Consider the following 27,221-nt stretch of genomic DNA (forward strand, 5'->3'; position numbering starts at 1 on the left):
GACCTTGTAAAAGTTAATGTGATTAGTTTGCTGGTCTGAGATTGTTATAAAATTTATATATGTGACAGTACTTAATCAGGACAAAATAACTATGATAAGAAAGTCTGAATTTTTACGTTTCTGGAGAGGGGGAGTTGACGAGTAAATAAACATTTCAAATAAATAAATTTTTTAAATATTCTGATTTCTTCTGAATTATTTTTTTTTTTATATACACGATTTCTTCTCAAATTGAGAGTGTAAAGCAAAAGTCTAGATAGTCGTTGAATGAGGGATATGATGAAAATAGGTCAAATACTCTTTATTGCTTTACTTTTAACAGATTTAACTCATAACGATTTGTTTGGTTCAAAGGGTACCACCAGAAAAAAATGTAACGTTATTGTCTCACACATCCCAGTTAAAGTGCTTTAATTTATTGGTTTATTTTATCGATGTATCTGTACACGCCAATCACGTTATTCCGCATTTGGCGAAGGATCAAACGGCTAAAAAACTTTTCTATTTGCAAATTATGTGAATTTATTTCTACGTTTTGATGTTGCATTTATTTACTTTTTTTTGAAAATTGAATCTATTTTTAGCGACCATCATTCAACATGTCCAGAGAAGTCGACTACAATAAAACGATACATGTACGATCAGTTGATGCAAGTAAAGTCCAGAAGCAGTTCAACCAGGTAAGTTATCCGTTTTTCAAATTTGTAGATACATATTTTAGCAACAATTGACTCTCATTGGTCAAATGAGACGCAGTCTCAGCTTACATCCATGCATAAAATTCCTGCTGACCAATCAGTGTTGGAATTTATGATTACTACTGCTGGTACTTGTTAATCAAACGAAACATGCTCAAGAATTACGCTTCGGTTAGATCTCAGAAAACCGGTTTAATAGCCATAAAGACAAGTGATGGGTGATGGAATGTATTGAACTTGTATAATTTGGGTTATATATTTGCACATTAGGGAGGGGAGTGGTTCATACGGAAAAAAATGAATTTATATTCAAACAACCCTACAACAAGTATAGATATCATTATGGTAAATTAGACACTAAAGGTAGGGTCAGATGCATAGGATCTTTCTTAAAGGTTGAAAGGAAGCTTATCCAGACGTAAGGAGATGGTGTTGACATCCTAAAACCCAAATCCTTCATGTCAGTTCTATACTCCTTCCCTTCGAATTGGGATTTTTTTCAGCACAGTTGAAAGGTCAAATAACTATGCCTCTGGGGATGACATGACCAACCCCACCCCCTGGGGGTGTGTTGTAAGTTATGATATTTGCCCATTCTTTACATGTAGTGTTTATTATTAAGAAATACAAAGATATTTTTCGGAGAAGGGAAATTTTCTGGTGGGATTTTCACCGGGGAGATTTTTCCGCGGGGAGGGAAGTTTCCTCAGATGAACATTCAATGGGAAATTTTACGCGGGGGAATTTTACAGAATTCCTTTACGAATTTTTTTTATTTGTCTCACTTTCTCTTTGGTGACTTAATTTTACAAGTGGAGATGTTCCAGGGCAATTGTCCGGAGAAAATTTTTGATGGGGTTGAAATTGTGTTATTTCCGTGAGGGGGGATTTTCCACGGCAGAAGGTTTCCATGGGGGAATTGTCCACGTGGGAAATTGTGAATGGTTTTTTTTTTGCTAAAGAAACTTTCATTTGGGGGGGGGGGATTTCCAGGGAAAGTGGAATTTCCGTCAGATGTAAAAAAAGATCAGAAATTAAAGGAAAAACAAGTTTTTTTTTAATTGAAAGTAGGCCAAGGAGAATTTTTGAGGTGGAATTATCTTCAAGAGATTTTCTGGGAGGAATTTTGAGTGAGGATGGAATTGTCCGAGGGAAATATTTCATGGGGAAGGGCGGATTTCCCGGCGTAATTTGAAAAACGATCAGAAATTAAATAAAAAAATAAGTTTTTTCAACTGAAAGTAAGAAGCAACATTAAAACTTCAAACGAACATAATTAATCCTTATAAGAAGAGGGATGTCCCCTCCTCAGTACCACGCTCTTTGTGCTAAAGTTTGACTTTATTCTCGAAGAACGACTCCTGAAACAGAAGAGCCGTTTAATATAGAATAAGAAGCTATATTAAAGTACTAAAAGATTATGGCGTGAAGAGCGAGGTATTGAGGAGTGGGCATTCCCCCTCCCATGCGGAATAATTTCTGTTCGTTTTAAGATTTAATGTTGCTTCTTGCTTTCAGTTGATAATTTTTTTTAAGCTTTGTTTTTTTTTTTATTTAATTAACGTTTAAAATATACCTTCGGCATAGGCTGTGCAATGAATGTATTCATGAACAGGGCGATAATGCTTCCGATAAATTTGGACAAGCTGAAAAGAATGAAAAGTTTTTGAGGCACAGGATTATTTAATAGGAAACTTTTTTTTACGGATGCAAGAGGCAGCAAAATAATATGCATCAAATGAATTAAATTACAACTATTTCTATGAATGAGAAAAAAAGACAGGAATTTCAAAATATCCTGAAAACCAAATATCGTAGGAGAAAACAATAAAAAGTTGAAGAAATTCAAATGATGTGGAAGAATCCTCTGGGATATAGACTAATATGAAGACAGCTGTACGTACGTTTTATGCAAAAAACAAATTACGAAGCGTAAATATTACTAGTTCAGATCTTGGGCAACATCTAAATAATTGGCGTTGGTTAAGGGCCGTTAGCTTTATCTTTGACTTTTGCGCTTCAGATCTATGTTGTTTCTCATTTATATCTCTTTTGAATGATTTTATACCATTGGCAGTTATAAAATTTTGTATCATTGGCAGCATCTTTAACTATCACTTTTCAGATAGTTGTGTGTTTTTTCCTTTATGCCTATTTTTATGCTATCATACCATTCTAGGATATTTTACATTATAAGTTTTGGTATGCTTTTATACCAAGAGGTTTTATATATAGGATTTTATTATAACATTCTAGCATGTTATACCATTCTAGAATGCGTATAAAGGCTTTGGCGTTGATTAAGGACCGTTGGTATAGTAAATTGACGATCACGTTTCAGATCTATGTTGTTTTTCCTTTATACCTCTTTCTTATGTTATTGTACCATTCTAGGATGTTTTTCCTTTATACGCAATGTTGGACCGGAATGAAATGGTATTTATTTTATTACTATAGATAGTCTGCTTCTGTCCCTCTCCCCAAAAATAAGGGAAACTGGATAAAATGAAACAATTGGTGCTTTAGTATGAACATTATATGAATCAGAATGCCAATCACAGTGCAGTTTAATGCGGGAAAACCGGAAGATTAGAGGCACGGTTGAATTAGGTTTAACTTCCATTTGGTAAAATGTAGTTCTTCAGTTTAAATTCAAACGTAAAAACAAAAAATTAAAGCAGAGTGAAAATATCGAAAATCTGTTTCCTATTTGGAAAAAGCGAGTCTTATATTCGATCAGTTTAAATTTTGTATATAGAAAAAAAACAGCAAAAAAATGCAATTAATATTTTAAGTTTTGTTTTTATAAACAGTTTTATGATTTCCGTAGGTAAGCTGTATAGCGCTGTTTGTTTCTTGCATTTTGAACCTCAGTTTCCTATGCTCATTTTCATCACCCATTAAAGTAGTTTTGTTTTACACAACCTTCTGCTTGTTCAAACGCCACGCAAAATCACTTTAAGTATTATCTAGCTTAGATGCTATACAAGATAAGCTTTATATACCTCTCACATCTCCTTTGCTGCTACTATTACTAGCAATATTATTATTTTTGATTATTTTAAACTCGTTGCAATATCAAGTTATACCCACGAACTGTAGGGCACTCTTTTCCATGCTGCATCTTTTGCCTTTCTCGTCCATCATGAAAATCTGAAAGAGTATAGATAGCTTTTGTCCCCCCCTCTCCCTAATAAGAATTATCATGATAATCGCGTAGTATATTTAATTTAACCGTTCATGTGGTTCAGTCTTTACATATACAGAAGACATGCCAAAAAATTGAAGAAAAAGGAAACAGAAACAATTTGAAATGGAACCAATCTTAGGGTCCAGTCTGCGTGCACAATGAACGATATAACAGACAATAAAAGAAACTAGAACAAATACCACCATATTTTCGAATTAATAAATTGGTCATTTTCACGTCTCTTCTTGTTCTAGATGTCTCTTCTTCTAAAAATGAGGAGAAGATAGCAAGAATATAGGGGAGAGACAGGCGATTTAGCTTATCAGAATTTAAAGTCACTACCTCCGCTTTTTAAGATCAAGGGTATGAAAAAAAAAATCAGGGCTGATGATCTGTGGCTAGAATCATAGATAGATTTGATACGTAGTTCGAAGCCTAAATAATTTATGATAGAATGACTTTGGATAGTTATTCTTGTATTTTTTTTTAATTTGATGGCTATTCCGACCAGCCCAACAGATGTTAACTTTTACCTTTTGATTGAATACCTAGCACATTTTTAGCCCAAAGATCATGCTGAGCTATGGTACTTTCGTTTTTCTTCTACTTCTTTTGCTGTAGACAAGAATTACTTAAATGTTTCTTTTTGGAGTAGACGTTCCACTTTTCTTTTGGAGTACAGCTACTTATTATGTGGTGTAGTAAACTCGACCGCTCAATTTCAAAACAGTGTATCTGCATTTTTCAGAATTTTGCACTATGTGCATACGAATAATACTTCTCTACCAGTTTTTCATGCTAATTCTTGCAGAACTATTTGTTTTTATAATGCTTGTAGTACAGTTTTTAGAGTTATATCTTTCCCTAAAGTACAATCAAATTGTCAAGAAAATACACTTTTCTGCATATCCCTGAACAGTTTCTGAATGACATATATTCTTATGAATTTGGAAAGTTAGAAGCAGCAGATACATTGTAAATCTGAACTGCCAATCTAAGCCACCATAGGAGATACATTGACTCCGTATATATCTATTGATTTAGCGTAAAATGTTTGAAGCTATCCTTAATTCAAAACTGAGAAAAGGTGTAGGCACATTGTTTTGGATTGGACAGCCGGGTTAGAAACAAAGTAACCTACCGAGTCGAAAATAAGTAAACTTATTGTCAAAAATGAGATATTACCATCTCAAAGTCTATTGAGTTCAACAAGCCCAAAAAAGTGCAAGTACATTTTTTAGCTTTAAGTAAAATAGACATGGATTTTTAACTAAGGATAACTTATGTGCGCAAACATTTTAATATTTTCATATATAAGGAAGGAGGGTCTATACTTTGACTTCCATCTAGGACCTTCGTGGGATATAAAACATAGGATCTACTTAGGACCTTACAGAATAAGATCAATTTCTGAATGCCTTCCAAATCCCTATTATTATGAGTTAGGTTATAATCAGTTACGGTAGGGAATGAAGCTGAACTTTTTTTTGATTCGAGGACTAAAATAGTTTATATGAATCAATTATTGCGCAATCCTAAAACTTCCCTATAGTCTTTATATGATTATTTTTGAAGTTTATGTCTGAAAAATTTTGCGAAATACTAAAAACAAAATCATTGTGATATATTAAAAAAAATAAGCACTACGGATGTGTGATTGTAATTTCGAACACAAAACTACATCACTAAGCATCTAAAGCATTTTTTCTTGGAGGAAACAAAATACATCCCCCACACACACACACCCTCAACCCTGCAAAGACAAAAACTTAAAAAGATGATCATGTAGATCTATAATTGATGAACAATTTTTGATTAGAAGTTCAAATTCCTTTAAAGAAGCTAAACTAAAGGCACAGAGAAGCTTTGAAACCCGTATAAACTGGTGGTGTATCTGATAAGCCCTGATTGGTAGCATATTGTCGTTATTTTACTTTTTTTTATACATATACTTTTTTTTAATTTGCACTTATTAATTAGGACCTTGCCCACTCTCAGCTGTTATGTAGATTTTTTGTGGGGTTTCGTCTGTTTTTCCTTGGTGCTGGAGGATCATATAAGGGTTGACCCTCATTCAGGTGCTTGTGTCTCGTTACACCATATAGGCCACAGTTCTCATCTTTGTCAGAATCTTCTTTTATTAAATTAATTCTTAGATATTTCGTTACTACATGTTTTTTTCTGTTTTCCTCTTTTACTGTTATCTTCTTTTGTAATCAGCCGTTTTTGTCTTGATTTATTTCGATAAGCAATTAAGTTAATACATGTTTTTTCTTTCTTTATGGCGAGTAAATGAGTCCTTAGATTACATAATCAGATCGCAAAGAATTTATTCATATGCGCAAATCGTTTCCATGCATAGCAATTGAATTTCTATCCTTAATTGGTCTCAAGTTACTACCATTAGCGGAGTTTCCATGATATGCATTAGTGTATTTTGAGTGCTTAATCTCACTTGCCAAGTCAGATGATAGTAGGAGAGCAAATTAAGGGGGTAACTGGCAGGTGATAATTACCTTCCCTTGATTTTTTCTCTGTTCCCGCTTTTGGAAAATACGTTTTTTGGCATTTTCTCAGGGAAAAGAATCTAGAAACAACACAATCCATCTTTAGATTTTGAAAAATACTCTTTCCCCTCCCCCTTATATTTTCGGGAATTGGTGCCCCTGATTAATAGTGTAAATAATATTTTAGTTTAGTAACATCAATAGTGGCCAATAGCCATGTGTTAGTAGTCTTGTCCACGTCCCTCTTTGCCACATCAATAGCCAAGTGGTAGTAGTCTTGTCCACACCGTCTTCGGAAGGAAGCGCTAAAATAACAAAAGGGTAGTACCATTCGATTCACCAATCAACCCTTTCGGAATGTAAGCATCCTAGATGAAAGTGTGAGCAAAATGAATGAAGTTTTAGAGGTTTTGCGAGTTCAGGGTGCTAGTATTGGTTTGAAAATTAATGTTAGGAAGACTAAGTCACTAAGGCTAGGAATAAGTGAAGATGAAAAGGTGACGTTGGGTAATGAAAAGAGTGATCAGGTGGGCAGTTTCACTTACCTTGGTAGTATTATTAGTAAAGAAGGTGGGAGCAGTGAAGATGTTATAATTAGAATAGCCAAGGCTCAGGGTGTTTTTTCATAGTTAAAAAAAGTCTGGAAGAATAGGAAGATAAGTCTGCAAACCAAGAATAGAATATTAGAAGCTACAGTGATGACAGTGGTCAAATATGGCTCTGAAGCATGGACGCTCCGAAATGCGGATGAAGATTTGCTAGATTTTTTCAAGAGAAATTGCTTAAGGATTGTTCTGGGTACCCGGCTGACTGACCGTATTTCAAACAATAGTCTATACGAAAAGTGTGGTTCAATACTGCTTTCTAGGTCTATAATGAAAGAAAGGTTGAGGTGGTTGGGGCATGTTGTGCGGATGAAGGATGACAGATTGCCGAAGATTGTTCTTTTCGGCCAACCATCTAGGGCTAAACAGAAAGCAGGTGGTCCCCGTCTGGGGTGGGACGACGTCATAAAGAAAGATTTAAAGGAAATCGGAACTTTATGGGCGGGTGTAAAAAGGGAGGCTTTGAATATATTGGGGTGGAGGAGGATCGTGCGTAGCTGTGTTGGCCTCAGGCGGCTTGGTGCTGCGATGAGTTGCTAGTTGTAGTAGTAGTAGTTGTTGTTTGATATACGGTCAGTCAGACGGGTGCCCAAAACTATCCGTTGACAGTTCCTCTGGAAAGTATCTAATAGATCCTCCTCAGTCTTCTGAACATTTTTCAGAACTGTGCTTGATCGCTGTCATAATTGAAGCTTGCAACATTCTAGTATTGGTTCGTAGACTTATCTTCCTTTTCTTCCAAACATTTTTCAACTGTGGAAAAAACGTAATGTGCCTTGGCTGTTCTATCTTTTATATCTTCACTGCATCCACAATTTTCACTAATGAGTTGGGCGATATTGGATATTGATATCGGACCAAATATCGATGTCGAACATCAAAACGTAAATATCGATAACGGATACGATATTTGAAAATCTTCCGAATATTTCTGGTTTTTCTGCTATTTACCGGTGAACTTCAAGTGAAAAAAAATCCAACGTAGAAAATTATTTCACAGATGGTTGAGAAGAAGAAGAATAATGTATTCAATCTGTTGACTCATACATGCTGACACAGCATACATAGCTGTTTCCATAAGTTGGCATAACCTGTTCTTAAACTATGTTTAGTGTGAAGGTGGACTTTCAAATGTTGCTGAGGACTTCTGGAATGCTTGGCTAGATAAAACGCCTTGTAGGCTTGGACTTGGTCAGGTAACACCCCTCACGGTTGCCACATACTTTGATCCACGTTTCAAGAAATTGTATATTTCCCCTGGCGATCTTTTCCAAGTTAAGAGTAAAATATCAGGAGACATGGATTTGGCCTTACTGGCCGTCGAATCTGTATCAACGGCTTGTGCCGTGACAGTCCCTGTGATTTATCCACCACAGAATTAAGCCAGTTTGTGGGGATTCCGTGACGAAGTTTCAGAAGTCAATAAAGGCATGCTTTGCCATCAGCCGAACCTGTCACGGCTCTGCAGATTTTCAATAAGGAGTCTTTATTTCCAACAAAACTGATTCAATCAAGTCGTGGAAGTCTCTTAATATGGGTCTCAGTAACACTTATACGAGGTTGTCATGAAACTAACGTCCATGCCCGCCAACAGTGTCCCTTCTGAGAGTATTTTCCAATGCTGATCAGTTAATCAACAGTTCGTGGTAACGAACTGTAAGTAAGGAGTGACTCGGCCCCTTAGTGACCGAAACTCTAAAAGACAGAATTTTGATAACAATAGACACATTAAAAGAATTGGCTTTTTATGCTGATTTCACATTTAAAATTCATTAAGTTCAATGTATCTATCAAAAGTAACAAGCCTGAGAAAATTTGCTAGATTTTCGAGAAAGGGGGTAACACCTCCAAAAAGTTAACGATTCTTAATGAAAATCATACCATCATATTCAGCATGTCAGAGAACCCTACTGTTAAAGTTTATTGCTCCTATTTGTAAAAATGTGGAATTTGTATTTCTTTTTTTGTTTTTTTTGCCAGAAGAAAGATCGCAGATGCGTGCTTATTTGTTTTTTTTTTGTTTGTTTTTTTTGCCGGGTTGATCGCAACGAAGTAATGGTCCTAGGTGATCAGGAGAGGTCCTGTTCGAACAGAAATTAAGAGTTCTAGTGCCTTGTTAAGTGACCAAAAAGATTGGAGGGCAACTAGCCATTTCCTCCTCCCAATGCCTATTATGCCCCAAAGTCATCTGATCAAAAATTTGAGATAGCCGCTTTGATTAGCATAATTAAAAGGTGAAATAACCATGCCTCTGGGGATGACAAGAACCCCCCATCCACGTCCCCTAGGGAAAGGGCTGTAAGTTATGAATTTTGCCTATTATTTACATGTAGTATTTGTTATTGGGAAGTAAATAGACAGTTTTTGTGGTAGGGGTAATTTTCTCTGGGGGGGGGGGATTTTCCATGGGTTTCCAGGAATGAACTCTAAAGGGGAAGCTTTACACGGGGGAAGCTTTATATGGGGGAATGTGTCAGAATTCCTTTACGAAAATCTTTTCATTTGACTTACTTTTTCTTTGCCGATTCAATTTTACACGTGGAGATTTTCCGGGGAAATTGCCAGGGGGAAATATTTTAAGGGGGTTGAAATTGCCTGTTTTTTCCGTGGGGAGGATTTTTCACGGGAGAAATTCTCCATCGGGAAATTTTCCGCAGGAGAAAATCCTTCATAGAGGAATTTTCCATGGGATAAATTCTCAATGGAAAAACTTTCTGTGGGCGAAACTTTGGATTGAGAGTGAGAATTTCCAAGAAAAATTTTCTACGGAGGGGCATTTCCGGTATAATTTGAAAAACGATTAGAAATCAAATGAAAAACAAGTCTTCTTCTCAAATGAAAGTAGGCTAAAGAGAATTTTTAAGGCGAAATGATCCGCGATAAGGCGAAATTTTCTGGATGGAACTTTCAGCAGGAATGGAATTGTCTGGGGGAAACGGGATTTAACGTGGAATGAACTTTCAAAGCAAGATATTTTCCACGGAGTCGAGATTCGGATTTTCCGGCATTATTTTAAAACGATCAGAAATCAAATAAAAAACAAGTTTTTTCAACTGAAAGTGAGGAGCAAAATTAAAACTTAAAACGAACAGATATTATCCTGTTTATGAGGAAGGATGCCCCTTTGTAAAGGAATCATATCATGCTCTTTGCGCTAAAGTTTGACTTTTTGTCCTAATTCTTTAAGAATAACTCCTGAAACAATAGGGCCGTTTAATTAGAATAAGAAGCTTTTTTTTAAATACTAAAAAAAAATTAGTGTGAAGAGCGAGATATTCAGAAGGGGGTACCCCCTCATATACCGAATAGTTTCTGTTTGTTAAAAGTTTTAGTGTTGCTCCTTATTTTCAGTTGGAAAAACCTATTTTCCTTTTATTTAATCACTGGAAGACAGAACCAATTCTCAAGGGAAAACTATGATATGTCGCTGAGTTTGAACAGCAAAAAATAGCCAGTTGTTTATTTTTCTTTATCCTGAGCCCGAGACATTTCAAATCTGGGTTTTTGTGATATACTTTTATGGAATCGTAGTTCATTTTCATATTATTTAAAGTTTGGTAATAATTACAGTAATTACTCTTTAATTACAAATTTTGTTATTGAACTTCGGCGAAACCAAGAATTAATCTGAGCAAAAAAAAATGACTAGAAATATCGAAATTGATACATCGAATATCGAAATTTTAAATGTCGATATATTGTTAAGTCACATTATCGCCCTCCCTACTCTTCCCCTTGAACAAACTCACATCTCTAATTTTTTTTAGTGCTGTCTGATAAATCTGCTAATAATGAAAAATGAATCTCCAAGCTTTAGCCTCTGAAAAAAAAAACATGTTTGGTTTTAGGGGATTAACTGCCATCAATAAAAAAAATGTGCCTGCCTTGAATGCGGCAATAGTGTTGCCAAGTACCTGTTATAAGATAATATAGCTGCAAAATCAAAAATCTCTTTAAGAATTTATGCTGAAACAGAATCTGTTTCAAGACAAATCAGTTGCGTTTTTTTCCATTATAATTGGTCTCAAGTTACTGCCACTGTTGGAATTTCCTTAGCATCTTTGAGTACTTCCTCTTTTTTTTTGCAATCTGTTTGTGCTGAGTTTCACACAAGTAAACTTCTGCTTAGTGTCCTGTCTTTCAGTTGAGTTATGGACTATATAATAAAGAAATTTACTCGTAAGGTATAGTTTACACTTTTATATAGGATTAGATTTTAAAAGAATGAATGCCGCAGAAGTGAGTCAGTCATCGCAATAGTAATTTTTTTCTGAAATCTTTCCAAAATTTAATAAATGCTTTAGGGTTTAATTGTTTTTTGTCATTTGTATTTAATACATCTTTTCAGATATTTTTTTGCTTATCGTCTTTTTTTCGTTTGTTTGTTTTTTCTTTAAATCATTACTTTGTTTTTTTTTCAGTTTATTTACTTATCTTTTATGCTTCTTGATTTTGAAGGACATTAAATAAAAAAAAAAAGTTTTTTAAACTGAAAGTAAGGAGCGAGATTAAAACTTAAAACGAACAGAAATTATTCCGTATATGAAAGGGGCTGTCCCCTCCTCAACGCCTTGCTCTTTACGCTAAAGTTTTTTATTGTTTAAAAAAAAAGTTGTGAGACAGTCAAACTTTAACTTAAAGAGCCAGGCGTTGAGTTTTTTTATATTTAATTTCTTATATTTTTTTAAATAATGCTGGGATGTCCGGCGTCCCCTTCATAGCAATGTCCCTTCCCCCATGAAAACTTCCTTCATGGAAAGATCCTCCTACATAACCCCCGACCCCAGGCGCGTACGCGGGAATTTGTTTTTTGGGGGGGGGCAAATCCTTCAAACCCATTATTCTGTGAGAAAAATCAGAAAATTATGGGAAAATGAAAAAAATCGTGAGATTTCGGGGGGGGGGGGGCAGGCCCGGAGGTCCCCCCTTGCGTACGTCCCTGCCCGACCCCACCCCCCACTACCAGGAAAAATAACCCCAGAAAACGTCTGTACTGTATACTTCCCAATAACCAATACTATATGTTAAAATTGGGTAAAGTTCATAACTTTCAGCCCTCCTCCCGGGAACTTCGGGGGATTAAGTCATCCTGAAAGACATACTTATAATATTTTCGAACATGCTGAACAAAATGGCTATCTCAAAATTTTGATCAGGTGATTTTGGGAAAACAATGAGAGTGGGAGGGGGCCTAGTTGCCCCCCATTTTTTTTGGCCACGTAAAAAGGACACTAGAACTTTTAATTTTCATTCTAAAGAGCCCTCCTACGATATTCTAGGACCACTGGGTCGATACGATCACACCCAGGAAAAAAAAAATAAATAAACACGCATCCTTGATTTTTCAACTGGCAAAAAATGCAAAATTCCACATTTTTGCTGACACGAGCTTGAAACCTCTACAGTAGGGTTCTCTGATACGTGGAATATGATGGTGTGATTTTCATTCAGGTTATATAACTTTTAGGGGGTCTTTCCCCCTTTGTTCGAAAATCTGCCAAATTTTCTCAGGCGCATAACTTTTGATGGGTAGGATTAAACTTGATAAAACTTATATATTTGAAATCAGCATTAAAGTCTGATTCTTTTGATTATCTATTTGTATCAAAATACCGTTTTCTAGAGTTTCGGTTACAATTGAGCCGGGTCCCAATAACCAATACTATATTTTAACATTGGGTAAAGTTCATAACTTTCAGCCCTCCTCCTGGGGGCTTCGAGGGATTAAGTCATCCTTAAAGAAATAGTTACAACATTTTCGAACATGTTGAATAAAATGGCTATCTTAAAATTTTGATGGGTTGACTTTTGGGAAAATATTAGCGTGTGAGGGGGCTTAGTTTCCCTCCATTTTCTTGTTCTCTTGAATAAGGTACTAAAACTTCTAATTTCCATTCCCAAAACCCTTCCCACGATATTCTAGGACCACTGGATTGATACGATCACCCCTGGGAAAAAGAAAAAAAAAACAAACAAATAAATACGCATCCGTGATCTCTCTTCTGGCAAAAAATGGGAAATTCTACATTTTGTAGATATGAGCTTGAAACATCTACAGTGGGGTTTTCTGATACGCTGAATATGATGGTAGGATTTTCATTTAGGTTTTATAGCTTTTAGGGGGAATTCCCCTTATTATTTAAAAATCATTCAAATTTTTTCAGGAGCGCGACGTTTGATGGGTAAAATTAATCTTGATGAAACTTATACATTTGTAATCATAACTAAAATTTGATTCTTTTTGTGTATATATTGGTATCAAAATTCCGTTTGTTAGAGTTTCGGTTACCATTGAGCCGGGTCGCTCCTTACTTACAGTTCGTTACCACGAACTGTTTGATAAATATATGATATTTCTAGCTTCCTAGGCTTTATTTCTGTTATTTATTTGTTTTTTTTTTCATTTTTTTTCATTTTATTCAAAAAGTAGACCTTACTTATTTATTCAATCAGAAAAGGGCGTGACAATGGTCACCACAAAAAAAAAGAATCAAACTCAGTTTAATTGATTAAAACTTTAAATATATGAATAAAGCTTCTTCTTGGTAATGAGAATTAATAAAAAAAAGTATTTTGTTTCGTTTATGTAACTACATTAAACTAGCACATTTTTAACGTTGAGGCTTTTAATTTAAAGAAAATTAACGCGCTAACTAGAAAATTGAATTTTTCTGAACTAGGGAGCTTTCGGAGTTTCTTGAGAGAAATCCGGAATCTTCCGGAGTTTCCCGATTTATTTTCAGTTTGAATACCTTCCAAAACAAACCAAATTCAGTATTGTGTACGCATTTTATTTGTTTGCCCCCTTCCGAAACTTGTGGCTAACTTCGTTTATGTTTTATCCAACAAATAGAACTCTAACCTTTAATAGCCCTTTCCAGCTCGTTTAGTGAAAATACTTCGTCTGAAATGCAATGTAACAGCGCTTACTCATAGTTGCACACATGTCTGATCCCGAAGGGGGATACTGAGAAGAAACATTTTCAACTTCTATTGGTGATCATCTCGGAGAAAGGGGGTTTACATAGCATTTTTAGGTTGAACCCCTCCCCGGCTCTCCCCTGTGCAAAAACTATCCTTATCTGTGACACTATTTCAAAAAGAAAAGAAAAATTTAAATTGACTAAGCGTACGACCATTGCATGCTATACACAATTTCTATAACCACATCATGCTACAAAGTATAAAATTTCCTGTGGAAGTTTTTATCCCTGTTCATGCTTGTGCATAACTTTATATATATAACGTATATTATATATATATACATATATTATATTATATATATATATGTTATATTTTATATATATATATATATATATATATATATATATATATATATATATATATATATATATATATATATATATATATATATATATATATATATATATATATATATATATATATAAAATATATATATATATATATATATATATATATATATATATATATATATATATATATATATATATATATATATATATATATATATATATATATATATATATATATATATATATATATATATATATATATATATATATATATATATATATATATATATATATATATATATATAGGCTAACATCGTTGGTTTCTTGTTTTGCGAATCCCTATCGCTTCTCTGTATTTGTTTCCTAGTGTAATATTTTTATAGGCTTCAGAAAATCAAGCCCCGAAATCATGTAAACTTTGCGATCGCCAAGTATTCCAGATGGAACAAGTCAAAGCAGAAAAGGCTGTGTGGCATAAGAACTGTTTCAGGTGCAAGGAATGTGGCAAACAGCTCAAGTAAGATCACTTATTAGCTCTCTGCCAACATTTCGATTGTTTATTCTTTTAATTTGAGTTTGAAGTCACTTCAAGGTTTAGGCACCTCTCCAGCTGAAAAGTGGAACACTGTTTGACCTTGACGAGAAGTTGTTTGCAAATGGCCAGGTCTTTATTCTGTTGCGATAAGTATAAGCGTTGTAGGAAAAAAAAAAATTTGCCTGCAAATCGCCGCTTTCAATGTCATCATCTTGATAACTTTCATCTTGATAATATTTCAGAACAGTAAATGTAATAGAATAGAGTAATAAATTATTTTAAGCCTTCTGTTAATTCAACGGTATTACTAACTTTTCAGTGGTTTATTTTTATTTGGATAGAAAATGTTAATTATCACAATGTAATTAATCTTTGCCCTAAACAGCTGGTTCAATTGTTGCCAAATTTCTCTCTAAAAATGGCTTGCATGTAGGAATAGTTTTTACTTCTAAAGTTAAATATTTACCCTATTCTAGCAAAATAAATATCACTTGTCTAGTTGATTCGGTAAAATCTAGAGACGCATGATAACTTAAAAACTGAAAATATTGTCTGAGAATAGGGGATTTTACAATCCCCCCCCCCGCCCCCATCCACGTAACCCAAAAGAATAGTTTTCATCATGTTCTGTCTCGAATTTTGTTTCTATTTAAAAAAAAAGGCAAATTGATACAATTGAAGAACTCAGGTTATGTCTAAATCTTTTCATAATTTTAATTACTTATTTGTACCTATCATTGGTTTATTATAAATATTTAAAATATTTTGTTTATAAATTTTTTTCTTCATCATTTCTGTATCCTGGATGAGCTGTCGATCTACAAACATCGAATAATTGGCAAATTAAAGTTGGAACCATGGATATTGCTGTAGACGTTATATATATATATATATATATATATATATATATATATATATATATATATATATATATATATATATATATATATATTATTTATTAATTAATTTAGGGTCTCATGTTTTTTCTTCGCATATTTTACTGGCTATAGTATTTTCTCTGATACATCCATATATTTTGTGTTGTTCGACTGTATGCCTTGGTACTTTCCCTTCGCTACTTTACCTAATACGTATCCTACAGAATGCTACTAAATCATGTTGTGGATTAGGGAATCGAGATTCGATGAGGTCTGTAGGCCTATATATTAATTTTAGTATAACGGATTGCGTGATTTTTATGCGCCGGATTTTATGTATCGGTGCCTTCCAGACTGTTTTACAGGAATATTTCGTGAGGCTAACGTTCATTGTCATGATACTCGGACAGAAGGAGATATATTGAGGTTTCTGTCTAGTTTTTATTAGAACTGCTTTTTCGACTGTTCATAGAGAGTTTAGGTTTTAGATGTGTTAAAGAATTACACACTGATCAGTTTAAATCTGATCCAAGAATGTTGCTGGTCGGTAAGTTAACCTTGAAAACAGATGGGAATTGGAAGGCAATAAAATTTATGTTGATGTTTGGGATTTTTTTTTAATTTACTGAGTTTTATTTGCAACCGTCTAGGGCTAAACGGAAAGCAGGTTGTCCTCGGTTGGGGTGGAAGGAAGTCGTAAGGAAAAATTTAAGGGAATGCGAACTTCCTGGGGGGGGAGTGTAAAGAGGGAGGCTTTGAATAGATTTGGATGGAGGAGGAGCGTCCGTAGCTGTGTTGGCCCCAGACGGCTTGGATGCTTCGGTGAGTTCTTTGTAGTTAGTAGTAGTATGGTGCTCAGGCGGTCTGGTGCTGCGGTGAGTTGTTAATAGCAATATTAGTAGTAGCGTATTTTATGAATTTTGTCGAAGTGACGAAGAAAATTATTAGATGATAATATGTTTCTAATAGATTTTACATGGTCCTTAAACGATAAATTTTCATCAATATCAATTCCAAGGTACTTAACAGACAACGACCGCTTAACAGTTCCCCTCTGTGAAAGTATTTCTGTAATCCAAGAATAATTATTTGGAGACCGCGAAAAATATTAAGATTCGACTTGCCTATGTTTAAGTCATGCCGGTTTACATTTAAATATAGACACCTTTTGATCAATGCCGCATTAATTGTATAAATAAGCAGACATTCAATGGGAAAAACACAGATCAATATCATATAATCAGCAAAAAAAGGTGTAGTGATTCTAGTCCAACTACATCACTAATTCTAAAAGCACTTGTAACAGCATTAGGTAGGTCATTAATAAAGATAACAAAAAAAAGAGTAAGACCAAAAACAGAGCCTTGATGAACACCACAATTAACAAAACTTTTACTTTAAGAATATTCATTCAGATAAACATTCTGCTTTGTATTCTGTAGACCATTATACCATGGCACTCTAGTTACAGCGTTGTCTTCCTTGACACAGGTAAAAGGGGTAAGATAGGGGGTAAGGGGGTAAAACGTGGGGTACCTAGCATTCCACTTCTTTTTCCTTTTGGCATTTATGGATAGCAAGGATCTTTATGTGCACACGAGGGGTGGCATTATCACAAAAAAAAAAACGGAAAAAGACCTATACACACGAAGCTCTTTCCCTTTAAGCTTATTAATAAAATTAAGATAAAAACACAAAAAAGGTCATGAAGCTTGGCTTCTTAAATCAAAAAATCGGTCTAACAAATAAAATAATAGTAATAATAAGCACAAAATTTGCGAAGGTCTGAAAATAAACATACTGTCGAAAAAATCTGTAAAAGATGATGATAAACTAGAGCTAATAAAAATTAACAAATCGGGACTCAAAAACCCTAAATCAAAAACCTTTGTAATTCTACCATGTGCTTGTATCTGAAGGATAAAACTGTCTTTTATCGTTAGATTTTTACTGATTTTTGCATAAAGAAGGGATATTTTCTTCCGTGGGAAGAAGTGACTTAGAGTTTTTTTTTCAGATTTCGGCAGTATATAAAATAAATAGCCATAGACAGTGCAGAGACATTCCCAGCAGATTTTTTTTCGGAATCAAATCGCACAATTTGTATATTTGTATATGTCTGGTAATGCAAAAACTAAACAATCGTTAAAAATGGGGTAAGATTTTTTAATTAGATATTAAGGAAAATCGGAAGTTTCTGAAGATAGGAAGTAAACTCTGAAAAAGAATAGATATTTATTATATTGCGCAAAGCTTTAAATTTTAAAGTAAAGGGACCAATGAATAGAAAAATTGTAGTAAAGATGAAAAATTAGTAGTCAATCATGAAAACTTTTATTGGGGGGGATGTTGAAGAAGATGAGACCAGGAGAATCTGTGAGATTTCTGGTATAGATGAGAAGCTATCACCGCATAAATGTTTTGCCTTTTGTTTGAAATTGCCTTTAAGGGTATCTAACATATATTTTTTTTTTTTTAACAACATTTTTGTTCTAAATATTGTTATTTTTGTATTTTAAGTGTGGACACATATGAAAGTCATGAAGGTATATTGTACTGTAAGCCTCACTACAAGCAACTTTTTCAGCCTAAAGCTTATTTCGGTGATGATGAACCTAAATGTAAGTCCCTCTCCTTTTTGCTGTTTTATTTTGTGTAAGTAAACCTATATTAAATGATAATGTGTAGGTTAAAAGAATGTCTTTGGTTAAAAGATTAACCAAAGCGATTTCCATAATTCTTCTTTTTTGGTAGGAAATATTCGAGATTTGCAACAAAGAGCCCTTTTAATTGCGATATGTTCACACATGATATGTACTCTTTTCATTTTTTGTACTTCTTAAGGTACAAAGTAAATCCAAATAAAAGCATTTTCTGTCCCCCTGAACCCATCTTATGTATATTTACGCATAAAGAGCAGGATATTCTAAAATTTTTCTTTGGTTGTTTCAAAATTATGAAGTCTTAATGGCAATATCACGTCCCTGGTACTGTTGCCACGTTGAACCGTAAAAAAACAAAAACAAAACGAACTTTATAAACTTGAGAACGTTTTTTGTCGATAGTAAACCAAGTATTAACAATATATTGAATCCCAAAGACAACTACACCTTCAAAGTAAAGCAACATTATCCTAAGCGGTTTGCTGATTTTTTACCCATGTTTCCCTTTTTAAATTTGACGCCGGCTGCTACCCAAAACTCCATAACTGTATAGGGTGATCTTTCGGTCGTTTTTACCGAGAATGTTTCCTTCACCAGAAGAAAATTCCTATGTACATGTCTGAATTAGAATTTGCGAATGGATTGCTTATGAATTGTTTTGGCTACCCAACTGACTGACCGTATCTCAAACAGTAAGACGTACGAAAAAAGTGGTTAAATCCCGCTTTCTAGGGCTATAATGAAAGAAGGAATGAGATGGCTTGAACAAGTCCTGCGGATGAAGGATAACAGATTGTCGAATGTTGTACTTATCGGCCAACCGTGTCGGGCCAAAGAAAACTAGGTTGTCGCCGAATGGGGTGGAGGAAAGTAAGGAAAGATTTAAGGGTAATAGGAACTTCTTGGGAGGGTGTAAAGAAGGAGGCTTTGGATATATTGGGATGGAAGACGAGCGTGCGTAGCTGTGTCGTCCTCAGGCGGTTTTGTGCTGCAATGAGTTGTTAGTAGTAGTAGTAGTAGTAATATCTTCAGAATCCTAAATGCTATTGTCCTAAAATGGTATGAATCCTAAATAGGATAATCGGATATCCTCCTTTCCCCCTCCTTTCATGTTATTTCTTTTTTGTTTTAGTTTCTTTTAAATTATTATGTGTTACACTGCAACTGGTAATCTTTGATTTATATATTGATTTATGTTGCATTTTATGTGTTTTTCCTCGTGATATTCTACGTATTGTACCTCTGTATGAGGTACAGTGTGGGTTAGAAATAAATAATAATAATAATAGCCTATTAACAAATGTTGTTAGAGTCAACAAATAAGAAGTGATTGAAACCTGCCAGTACGAATTGTCTAGTGACTTTCAAAAGGAAGCAATCCTAACGTTTGAGTTCCATCAGAGAAAAACACAAGGGAAAATATCCTCATTCCCAGAAATCATAAATTTTCATGAGTTTCTGGGCACTTCTTGTTCAATGTGCCTCGTAAAAACGTAGCAAAAATGAATATAAACAAATTTTTGATGAGTTTTTTTTAAGGTTTTTTGTAACGCACTCCCCCCTAAAAATCATTTTCATCGGAGGACTCCATAGCGCTTTTTGAAATTTTAGTTAGTTGAAAGATATTTTTTTTGCATTAAATTTTTTTGTAAAGAGAAAAAAATATATTTTAACATTAAATGGATTAATAGACCAAGAAAACAAATGTTTTTTTTTATACAGGCACTTCTTGGCACAAAATGTCAGTTGCCCCCCCCCCCCGCCGAAAAATATCTTGAGTTTGTACCAGGCTCTCATATTCCGAAGCTTCCAACAATATCTTAAAGTTTTTATCACAAGCTCTTTGAATCTTCTGAAACAATTGAAATAGAATATTTTAACTTTAATTACGGTCTGAAATAAAGAAAGCAATCTAAAGCCCAGTTACATCGACTTTTTATAATTTGAACTAAATGTTTCGCTTCTTGCGAGCTAATTACTATGAGTTCTAGTGATAATATGACCAAAACTTTGCTTGGGAGAGTCTTGTCGTGTCTTTGCCCTTCAAAAAGCATAATTTTAAGCCTAAATTCTTCAGTTCTTGTACGTTTTATGCAGGGCGGCCGATTGGGAAAGGGACAGAGGCAATTGGGCCATTTAGTAATCGAGAAAAAAAGGTTATTTTGCCATGTGCATAAATCTAGTACGCTTCCTATATGCGATGCTTCTAGATTATTGGAAGAGGAGGGGGTGGCCTTTAATTGTCTTTTTTAGGCTGAACAGATTTCACGCTTATAATTTCTATCAACTTTTTTCTTTTAATTTTTGTTTTGAGTCCGTGCTCGCTCTTTGCAACTTCACGTTTTTTGGCACTTTTTCTGTGCATTAAGTCCCCCCACCCTTCCGAACCAATCCTACTCAAGTGTCATGACTAGTGCCATGTTTAGCCTGACCCTAGTGTTCAAAAGTATTCATTTGCTGGGGCTCAGACCCCAAAGATAGTTTGGGAGGGGGGATCTAAGGCCCTTGATATGCCAAGGGTTTTAGCCTTTGGCCATTTAGAAGCTATTCCAGGAAAGTGAAGTTGGATTTAATAAAACTGTTGCCTCGCAATTCTAACAAATGAAAAAGAGTAATTGTTCTTTTTCCTCGGATTTTTCTGGCAGTTGAAAGTAATGTTCGTGTGTCGTGTAAATCATGTTCCTTTGCCAAGTTCTGGAAAGTTTCCAATTAACAAATAAATTCTTCGCATTCCAGTTTTAAAGAAAAAGCACGAGTTGATTATCCGCGAAAGTCAACCCATCCAACTGCCGCCAGACGTTGTTCGTGGTAAGATTGCATGGTGTGTCCAATAACAATTGCATGACAAGATAATTCAAGTTTTGAAAGAATAATTTTTGTTTTTATAGCAACGAGATATTTTTTATCTTTGAATTTTGTGTGCTCGGATTCCATTTTGTTCAAATACATTAGAAAAAAAAACGATGAAGAGAATTAAAATCAAAGATATTTTATTGGCGTTAATTCCCCAATAGCTAAGTTCAAGAAGAAATCTATCTATATATCTCTCTCTCTCTCTCTATCTATACCTCGCTATCTATCTATCTCTCTCTCTCTCTCTATCTCTCTCTCACTCTCTCTCTCTGTCTCTCTTTCTCTCTCTCTCTCTCTCTCTCTCTCTCTCTCTCTCTCTCTCTCTCTCTCTCTCTCTCTCTCTCTCTCTCGTTTTCTGGCTAGAATTATAGAGTGTGTCCTGTTTCAGCATCTGACAAAGCTAGCCTTGGCTTAGATGAACATACTAATTTGGATGTGAAGGCCCGATTTAATATTTTTGAACGTAAAACGGAATCCCAAGAAAGACAGCTGGCTAAATCTCCTAGTCAAATTCAAGTGAAAAAAGCCGAAGCAATTCTCAACAAAGTTGCCAGGTAAGACAAAACGTTTGCTTGGATAATACGCAATCTATCCACTCTCGTTAAGAGAGCAATAATTTTTTATGCATAATTTCCGAATTGTCTTTGGTCAACATTTGGGATTATTTTTACTTTCAACCACTCAGCTAAAAAGCTTTCATATAACTTCGAAAAAACTGGAGTAGGAGTAATGGGGCGGACACCATCAAAATCTTGATTATTACCTTTCTTTTTTACGGGAGTAATAAAACCTAATTTCCAACAATTTGGAAATTTACCAGTAGAGGTAATTTCATTAAAAAGTAAGGACAAAGGCTCTGAGAGATTGTCGGCAAAGGGTTTAATTAGTACAATCGGAATGTCTAATGGACATGTACCCTCTTTGCCCCAGGGGGGGGGTGTACCACCCCCTGCCCTCTTTACCCCAAATCCATCCGGTCCGCTGGCAAGTGTTTTAAGTTATGCCCGGGAGTCAAATAAAGCTTTTATGTGATGGTGAGTTCCAAGAATTTCTGGAATAAATATCGTTAATATGTTTTTGGGGGAGGTCGGGCCATGCCGGGAGGGCCAAAGGCTAGCTCTCATGATTTTTGGAATAAAGAATCGTTAATAAGTTGTTATGGGAGGGGGGTCAGCTCCCATAAGTTTTGTAATAAAACATCATTGATAAGTTTTTGTTATTTTTTGGAGGGGGTGGAGCCATGCAGGAAGAGTCAGGGGCCAGCTCCCTTAAGTTTTGGAATAAAATATTGCCAATAAGTTTTTTTTTGGTGGGGCGGGTTTTAGACTTACCTGATATTTGAACTTTTTTAAAAACCTTCACATAAAAGCTTTATTTGCCTTCAGGGCTTTATATGGAGTTTCATAATCTGATCTTTGAACTTGTTTTAACAGAATGGATATCTAAAAAATTCGATCGGATGGATTTGGGGTAAAGAGGGTAGGGGGGATGGCTAGTTGCCATCCAGTTCCATTTGACTCTTTAAAACGTTTTCTTCATCACTTACCTGGCTCCCTAGCTTGTTAAGTGTGACAACTTAAAAGCTATAATTTTCTTAAGTTTGTTAAAATCCAACATTTTGGTAATATCTTGATGTAAACACTTACTTTATTTTAAAGTTTTTTTCCATCGTGAGCCGTCTATTTTTTGTTATTCTAAAATCTATGCAAATTTTAATTTTAAATGGTATTGAAGGAAAAATTTATTTCTCTAAAAAAAAGTTTTTTTAGGACTCGAAGAGATTTATCTGCTGTTAAACGTACGGTAAAACAACCGACGTACTTAGCAACAGTACCAATAGAAATTCGGTCAAAGATTTGGTTAAAATTATATTTTTTTTTCAGAAATCATTTTTTTTGTTAGTCTTTCGTTAAAGAAGATGATATCCAATGACTGCTCGCCTTAATTTAATTTAAATTGCAAAGCTTGTTTGAAGTTCCGATGCATCTTTTTTGAAAATAGTCCATAATTATTAACTTCTCAAATTTGAATTGAACGAAAATTCGAGTAGAATTGCTGATGCAATTGTTTTTGGCCTCAAACTGCTTGCTTCAGCGGTTAGCTGTTAGTAGTAGTAGAAGCAATGCCTAAAGCCACCTTTGATTTTTAACGAGATTAGTATTGTCATAATAAATAAACCGACCATCGGGTTTTCACTTTCTAAATATAAATTTTTTTATAAATATGCATAATGCCTTAATCCCCGTAGCCACAATATAAAAAGTATTGGTGTGTCGAAAGCCCCCCCCCCAAAATTCAATTCTCAAAATGCCTAAGAGGGGTCACGATACCCTGCATCCGCTGCCCAAACATTTTCATAGGATGTCAGGTAAAAAAAATGTAGAAATATAAAAATCAGCACAAATCAGCGATCTATTTTAACAAGCATTTCGATTGTCATATAATTCTATTTGCTTAACATGGGGATAGAGGAATAATATCACTTTAACAAAAAACGCCTATGTATCAGAGGCAACCCTATAGCGTAGTAGAGGTAGTGCCTATAGTAGAGCCCATAAGACTCTAATGTTTGTTTTCGTTTTCCCAGAGGCACTTTATATGAAAGGGGTTGTCGTATAAATTTTGGAGGGGGCTTATTCGATTGGAAATTGGTAGTTTTAGTGGCCTTTCTAAGAGTCAAAAATGATCAGAGGGCAACTAGCCCGCCCCCCTTCGAGCAATTTTCCCCAAAATGTATGCGATTAAAATTTAGATATAGCCATTTTGTAAAAAAAAAAATAGTTTAAAGATCATGTAGCAAAAACTCCGGGGTCGACACAATCACCAGGGCCCGGGGTAAGTGTTGTAAGTTATGCCCTGGGGTATATAGGATTTTATGAAAAGAATGATCGTATACACTTAAGAGCCACTCGATTGTAATTAGGAGATTCTCGTACTCTTAAGAGTCAAAAGTGATCAAAGGGCAATCCCCCCCCGACCCTTTTTCCCAAATGCATCCAATAAAAATATGATGTGGTCATTTTATTCAAAATAGTTCAAAGATCAAAAAACAAAAACTCCGGAGTCAACACTTCCCCCAGAGCACAGGGGCAAGTGTTGTAAGCTATACCCCTGGGCGTATAGGTTTTCATGTAAGGGATGGTTGAATTGACTGTTTGTATAGGTCGTATAGACATCTAGCCCCCTCCCCTTCCCCTACCAACCGTCTTTTCCACAAATGTGTCCGATCAAATTTATGAGATACCCATTTTGTTATAAAAAAAAAGGTAGACCAAAGATCATATAATACAAAATCTATGTATTACACAGTCCCTCACAACCGAGGGGAAAGTGTTGTAACTTAGTCCTCGGGGGTATCTGAGGCTATTAGGCAAAGGTTGGTCGAATAAACTTTGGAGGAGGCTCAGTCGATTGGAAATTGAAAATTCTAGTTCTCTTGCAAAGAGTCAAAAGGAACTGGATGGCAACTAGCCATCCCCCCCCCCTGCCCTCTTTACCCCAAGTCCATCCGGTTGTTTACTCTGGTCGTATAGGTCGCATAGACATCTAGCCCCCTCCCCTTCCCTTACCAACCATCTTTTCCACAAATGTGTCCGATCAAATTTATGTTATATCCATCTTGTTAAAAAAAGATAGACCAAAGATCATATAATAGAAACTCTAGGTCTTACACAACCCCTCAGAACCGGGGGGAAAGTGTTGTAACTTAGTCCCCGGGAGTATAAAAGGTTCTTTTGGAAAGGTTGGTCGCATAAACTTTGGAGGAGGCTTCGTAGATTGGAAATTGAAAATTCCAGTTCTCTTTTAAAGAGTCAAAAGGAAGTGGATGACAACTAGCCATCCCCCCCTGCCCTATTTACCCCAAATCCATCCGATCAAATTTTTTAGATAGCTATTCTGTTAAAATAAGTTCAAAGATAAGATAAGATTTATTGCTGAAAATGGCTATCACAAGCCCAAAAGGGCCGAATTCGCACTTTAGCGTCAAATACAGCGAAAAAAGAACAACAAAAACAAACAATCAAACAACAATAGAAAATTATAAAAGGGTCAATGTCAAATACGTAAAAACGTTAAAAACAAAAACAAAGTAAACTCATAAAATTAGAAGGCCAATGTCAAGTCAGCAAAAATGCTCCCCCCCCCCCAAAAAAACAAACTCGTAAAATTAACAAGGAGATAAAGAAGAATTAAAACAAAAACATAAGTTAGTTGGTGAATAAAAAAAATAAAAATAAAACCTCCAAATTTTAAAAAGGGAAATCAAAATAATTAAAATGGAGGTAAAGGCTGAGTGAGGGGGGGGGGAGGCCGCAAAATTTAACGGGTTGAAAATGTCACCGATGTAAGGGATAAAAGTTATTTTACTACCAAATTGTGTGCTGTCCTTAGCCTACACGGCGTTGCTATCAAATGGAATTGAAATATGACAATCACCATTATTTTACTAGACTTAATGCATGACTTTGATCTGCGTTTGAACTGCACTAAATTAAGTTACTTATTCGTTGCAGCATATAGATTGTAAGCAGGGAGACTAAGTACTGTACTGTCCGAATAATATCTTTTCTTTTTACCCTTTTGTTCAGTTTTTTTTTCTGGTCTCTTTCGAAATTCTTCTACTTCTCTCCATTACAGATTTCAAAGTAATGGCTCATTGCATCATTCTGAATCGGAGTCTGAGCATGAAAATGAAGACCAAAGTGTGTTGCGTTCGTCCAAAAAGCGTGAGCGACCTCAAAGTTTTGCAGCCATGGGAGATGTAAAACAAAAATTTTCGGAAGGATGCTTTGCTATTGAATCTGCCCAGAGGAGAGAGGAGTTTGAAAAGGAAAAGAAGGAGGAGCTAATAAAACTAAGAGCCAGATTATGTGCGGTAGGCGAAGAGTCTGAAAAGGTGTTTGATGTGTTTCCTACTAATCAACTGACATACTTGGGTTCAGCATAATCAAAAATTTAATTATTCGTAATATCAAATTAATAAATGTTTTAATGGATGCATCTGCATTTGGATAATGCTGATTTTTTTTTTTTTTTTGTTCAATTAAATTATTTTGAAGATCTATGGTAGGTGTTATCATAAATATATTAAAGACAATAACTTTGTTCTAAGCCTTTCTCCTCTTTTAGCAAAAATCGTTGGGAGATATTTCAGAGCATTCTGAAGGTTCTTTTCTTGTGGATTTTCCCTGATTAATCACCCTTGAATTGGCTAAGTTTTTTTTCTAATTAGCTAATTACTGTCCAAATGATAATTTTTTTTATCCTCTATGTTTTAGCTCAATTTAAAACGGTGGGTAATAGGGTGCATTGCATAATAGACAATTAAATATGTTTGAATTTTTTTAAGGTAATTTTTTATATTCTTCAATATTGGCATAGTTTTAGAATAAATGCACACAATCTTATCCATAAGTTCCTAGATACTGACCTGGTAGTAAATCTCCTTTTCTCTAAGAATATAATTTCTTGGGTTGGGGAGAGATAAGAGAATCTATAATGCTTCATCGAGCTAACCAGTCGTCTATGAGTAATTCTTGTCCTAAAAACAAATATTCCAAATGATACCTTTATGCTTTTCAAATATTATGTCAAATTATAAATTATATATATCTGAAATAGCTATAAAATCATCTTTTTTATTTGTATATAGTTTCCTTTTTTGGGGGGGGGGGCGAGGGTAAGGGAGGCAGTATTGTATGTTTCTTTATACTTGAGTTGCTGTCCCCTCTTATGAATGACTTGTAAAATATTTTTGGCTGGTAATTTGTTTAAATGTAAATAAAAGATCTATGTCATGTCAGGAAGTCAATTTCTCTTGGGGGTAAAACTAAATGGGGCTCATCAGTTCCAGGCTCGGCCATTAAAAATCAAATTTAGAGAGGAAAATTTTGAGAAACTACGGTCTATAGTCAGTAGGAGCAGAAAGAAAGAGAAAAATTATTTTATGTAGGTTTAATTTTTCCTTTTTATTATTTAAAAATTCTTTTTATTGGTGTTTTATTCGTTTTATTATTA

General features: G+C 34.8%; 1 protein-coding gene across 31 annotated transcripts in view; it reads left to right on the top strand.

Annotated features, from left to right (window-relative positions):
• LOC148956633 (uncharacterized) overlaps positions 1 to 27,221 on the top strand; it is a 204,917-nt gene that overhangs the window by 140,248 nt on the left and 37,448 nt on the right. For 23 of the 31 annotated variants that reach the window (XM_089086197.1, XM_089086341.1, XM_089086274.1 and 20 more), the window contains 7 exons: positions 585 to 680; positions 3,093 to 3,134; positions 14,658 to 14,791; positions 18,208 to 18,308; positions 21,087 to 21,158; positions 21,592 to 21,757; positions 25,842 to 26,100. In XM_089086197.1, the coding sequence (XP_088942323.1) occupies positions 585 to 680; positions 3,093 to 3,134; positions 14,658 to 14,791; positions 18,208 to 18,308; positions 21,087 to 21,158; positions 21,592 to 21,757; positions 25,842 to 26,100 (870 nt within the window). The remainder of the gene's footprint in view (positions 1 to 584; positions 681 to 3,092; positions 3,135 to 14,657; positions 14,792 to 18,207; positions 18,309 to 21,086; positions 21,159 to 21,591; positions 21,758 to 25,841; positions 26,101 to 27,221) is intronic. The other 8 variants (XM_089086212.1, XM_089086264.1, XM_089086289.1 and 5 more) reach the window with 4 other exon arrangements.

The sequence above is a fragment of the Artemia sp. Qi Xiang Cuo genome, chromosome 1, assembly GCF_049724085.1.
Source record: "Artemia sp. Qi Xiang Cuo chromosome 1, ASM4972408v1, whole genome shotgun sequence".
Taxonomy (NCBI): Eukaryota; Metazoa; Arthropoda; class Branchiopoda; order Anostraca; family Artemiidae; genus Artemia; species Artemia sp. Qi Xiang Cuo.